We start from the raw sequence: 4143 nt of genomic DNA, 5'->3' as shown, positions 1-4143 counted from the left end.
TTACAAGTGTAGCCATTGCTTTTTTTCTCCAACACTGTTACTGTTTCATGTATTGGTAAGTTCTTTTATAGGATGATTAAGATTCCAATTGTAGCCTTCATAATTTTTGGCTAATGGAATTGATAGTGACTATAAAGGTTATGTGCTAAATTTACAGGGGTGGGGGACAAAGGATTTTTTTCTGTCTCCATTAGTGACCAGAATGATTGTGGAGTTGTGCAAAGGAGGAGATCTGATCAGAAGAGTGTTAGGGTCGGGAAAGTGAGCATGCTGTACTATCTTCAATCTGTGAAACAGCAGCGCTGTGAACATTGGCAGGTGTGAACCTTTTTGTAGAGCTGTTGGCTTCAGTACGCATTTGAGAATCCTGAAAGCTGCAATGCCTGACCCAAGACTTTCAAAGTCGCTACTAGCTTCAGGTGTCTCTTTAGTAGTTTCCAATCTGTGATAACCTTCTTTTCATGAAAGATGAACAATGTTTAGATGATCTGTAATGAATGCTAATTGAATGGTTTGAACTTAGTTGTGTAGTGTTCGTTGAGGTGCCCAGAATTTAGCCAGTGTTGTAGGAGAGGAATTTGCAAGCTTGTATAGTTCATAAAGGTGAGTGCTAAGAACCTCACATTTTATATTTATATACATATAAATAATAAAGTCTTTATGTGCAGCTGCAACCTTGGTTCGTGCTGACTGTGACCTTAGAGCCCAAGAAACGAGTTTTTCCTGTGGAGAGCAGTAAAATGTTGCTAGTAAATAGTCTTAAGTCAGTATGAGGCTGACTCAGAGTTCATTTTCTCTTATATTTAGCCTGTTTTGGCAGTTTGCTCAGGTTAAACTATTTTTTTTCTGTTTTTGCTGATTATGCATCTGAATGCAGAGCGTTCTCTTGATTTTGGTTTATGGAATTCCAAACCTCTTGGGGGATCTTTAGCGAGCTCATGTAACGTAGGTGGTGGCAAGACTGCAGTTAGGAGCTCAAGGTCCTGAGTACAATCTCTACGGAGAGAGTGAGAGAGAGAGGAAAAACCCCTGAAATCTCAACTTCTGAAATTCTCTGTATTCATTCTTGGCCTTCATAACTTTGTTCTGGTCTACAGCGACAGAGCAACCTCCTGCCGTATGAAACGAGATGGGAACCATTGGTATATCTATGGTGCTTTGATGTGAAAATCATTCCCTGACTTCTAGAGCAAGGGTGGGCAATTTATTTTGGCTGGAGGGCTGCTTACTGAGTTTTGGCAAGCTGTCGAGGGCTGCATGGGTAGCCCCGCCCCTTGACAGGAGCCCCGCCCCCTGGTTGCTGTCTTGGGACCAGAAGCCCCATCTCCTAACCCCAGACCTTGCCCATGAAAGTACTCCTCTTGGCAAGGGGGTATGCCATCTCAGAACCAGAAAAATACCAAATCATATTCTAAAACTCAAACATGTACTACAGCATTCATTAATTTGATTTTCAAAAAATATTTTTGTCCTGATTTATTTATGTGGGTGTCGTGTACATAGAGGTGATCGTGTAATAGCTTAAAATGAAGTCTTACTCTTGTATATTGTTGGGGGGGTATGGGTGGGTGGATATAGGTTGTGCGGGGGTTGTGGCTCCCTCAAGTCGTGCTGCCACTTGCACCTTGTCACCTTTGACAGGCAGCCAGGGGCAGATAATTAATTTTCTACATTTTTTAGCCGCCCCCCCCACCCCCCGCCCCGGGCTGGATAGAATGGCCTGGTGGGCCAGATATGGCCCACGGGCCATATTTTCCTGCTGCTGTTAGTCTATGAAACCAAACCTAAAAATGTTCTTGTGGCTTCATCTTGGTGCCATGCTTTTGACTGTTGTTTGGTTTCAGGTTGTGGGATTACTTTCAGAAGACTAGGCCTTCCATACTTTGCTTTTTCCTGTCCACATTATGGAGAGATTCTTGCAAGAAATCGCCGTACTTTTTTGCTGATCTGCCTGCAGGGCATGGCTTTTTTTCTTTCTTTCTGTCTCTCTCTCTCCTTAGTACTGGAACTACTCCCTGAGATCAGACTCATTTCAATAGGCTTTATATCTTTTTTGGAATATATGTAGCTTGCCTGGTTCTTCTGCAATCTCCCCTGCTAAAGTCCTGAATTAGGCAAGTGGGCTCATGGCATTTGTTGACTTCATATGAAGTTTTAGGTTTCTCTCAAGCTGGCTGACACTAGCCTCTGATCAAGAATGATGTCTTGAGCTACCTCACTGGAAAATCTGTCTGGAGGGGAAACTGCAGACAGATCAGCTGCACTGAGGTTTGAGGCTGGGGAGAGGGAGGAGCTGTCTGCAAAAAAGAAATTATTACTCGCATCCGTGATGCATGTTCAGTACAAGCACTGACTGCAGGTGTCCTGGCTGCTAGGTCCATAACCGCGTGCAGCTTGGATTTTGGGAAATCTGATTTCACTCTGCAGGAACTCTTCCATGTGTTGCGGCCAATGCCCTTGTGGCTTAGGTGTGTAAACTCCTTGGTGTTGGCAGGGGGCTCGCACCAGTGCATGTTAAGGAATATGCCCAGTGTGCACAGGAACTGGCTTCAGGAGCTCTAAGTAAAGCTAGCTCCCTGTTAAAAGCTATGAAATGTGTGGAAGCAGAACTGGTGGACAAAGCCATAGCAGCCTTTCGGGTGCTGCTGCATCAGACTGCAAGCTGTAGGGGACGTGCTCCAGGGAGATGCATTGTTGGCAAGGCATTTGAAATAATGACTTGTGAGGCTTGCTGTTGATAGGCTGATGTGCATCTTGGGGATGAGAGGAAACATCCCTCAAATCTGAGAGTATGACAGCTCCTAAGGTGCTTAGAACTGCATCTTCCTCCTAGCTCATCAAACAGTAAAATCCAAGTGGTATCTTTTACCTTTGCTACTATTGATATCCATCCCCAAGTATTTCTTAAGGCAAATGTGGCGCTCTGCCTTCTGCAGATGGGTCCTACCCTCCCTTCCCTATTCATATGTTCCAGGGTCGTGGCCTGAGGTGTGCTGGCTTATTTGCTGGGGAGCCAGGGGCTCGTGGTCAGGCCAAGTCTTTGTTTTGCCGCCTTGCTCCGCTTGCATACCGGTTGCTACAACAGGCAATAGCAGTGCAGCTGCCCAGCTTGCAGTTTGCTCTAAGTTAACGTGTTTGTGTGTGTGTTTGTCTTGCAGCGGAACCACTGCCTCTGATGGATCTGTGCCGGCGTGCTGTGAGGCTGGCCTTGGGCAAGGAAAGACTGAATGAGATCCATTCACTGCCACTGCCAGCATCCCTCAAGAGCTACCTTCTTTACCAATGATCTTGTGGAAGGACGTTTAAGAGCTGAAACCAGGGCATATGATTTGGCACCAACCCGCTTAGACACAGTGGTCTTGACACCTTCCCCTCTGCCTCTCCGTTGCTAGTGACAGACCTTCTTGGCCGAAGAACCTTCCTCCAATGCCAAATTCAAACGTGCCCTTGAACAGCTGGTTCTGAAGTATCCTTATATTGCAACGAAGAATGACCTCTTACTGTTGAAGGTCCCTTCCCTGTAATACTAACACCAAAATCCCCACTGCAGGATCTCTGCAGCCCGTGCCGTTTTCCTCCCGACTCGTGGCAAGCGGCTGTAGAGCGTCCATTATGAACTCGTGCAATCCGGGAGCAAACTCTGTCCCTTGCGTTGGCTGAAGGGGGGGCATGAAGCCGAGGGGGAAGTGTGGGGAGTGGCACCATGTCAAACATCAGGGGCTAAGTGTGGGAAGGCACAAGGTGGCTAATGAGAAATGGGGGGGGTGGCCTTCTGAAAACCGAGGAAGGAATGCCTCAATGCAAAGTTGATGCCAAAAAACTCCACATGGACACTCTCCCCCCCCCTGTTTTTTACCTTGGATATGGTGGCGACATAGCTGATGTTAGTGTCAGGATGCCGTCTCGACTCTCACCATCACTTTCAGGTCTCCCTGTCCGTTCCTGGTCATGTCTCTCTTTCTTTCTTTCACAGCCAGTGTGACACTAGTGGCAGGCATGAAGCCTGGAGTGGGTAAATGAATTGAGCAGCTGCTCGGTCTGCATCTTACCTTCTTTTTCTTATGTCAGTTCTAACCTGCAGCTTTAAAGTGCAGGGTCAGGTGGCTCCCTGGTGGTAATGAGTCCCATCCCCCCCCCCCCCCC

At 46.8% G+C, this 4143-nt stretch overlaps 1 protein-coding gene across 1 annotated transcript in view; it reads left to right on the top strand.

Annotated features, from left to right (window-relative positions):
* Positions 1-4121, top strand: part of SPSB1 (splA/ryanodine receptor domain and SOCS box containing 1) — a 14685-nt gene extending 10564 nt beyond the window's left edge. Inside the window, exon 2 of the mRNA XM_019511774.1 lies at positions 3159-4121. Coding sequence (XP_019367319.1) covers positions 3159-3286 — 128 coding nt within the window. The 3' untranslated portion in view covers positions 3287-4121. The remainder of the gene's footprint in view (positions 1-3158) is intronic.
* Positions 4122-4143: the final 22 nt, after the last annotated feature.

Source organism: Gavialis gangeticus, unplaced genomic scaffold, assembly GCF_001723915.1.
Source record: "Gavialis gangeticus isolate Ggan-Ray unplaced genomic scaffold, GavGan_comp1, whole genome shotgun sequence".
Taxonomy (NCBI): Eukaryota; Metazoa; Chordata; order Crocodylia; family Gavialidae; genus Gavialis; species Gavialis gangeticus.
The sequence above is the reverse complement of the archived record's forward strand: the minus strand, read 5'-3'. Positions and strand labels throughout refer to the sequence as shown.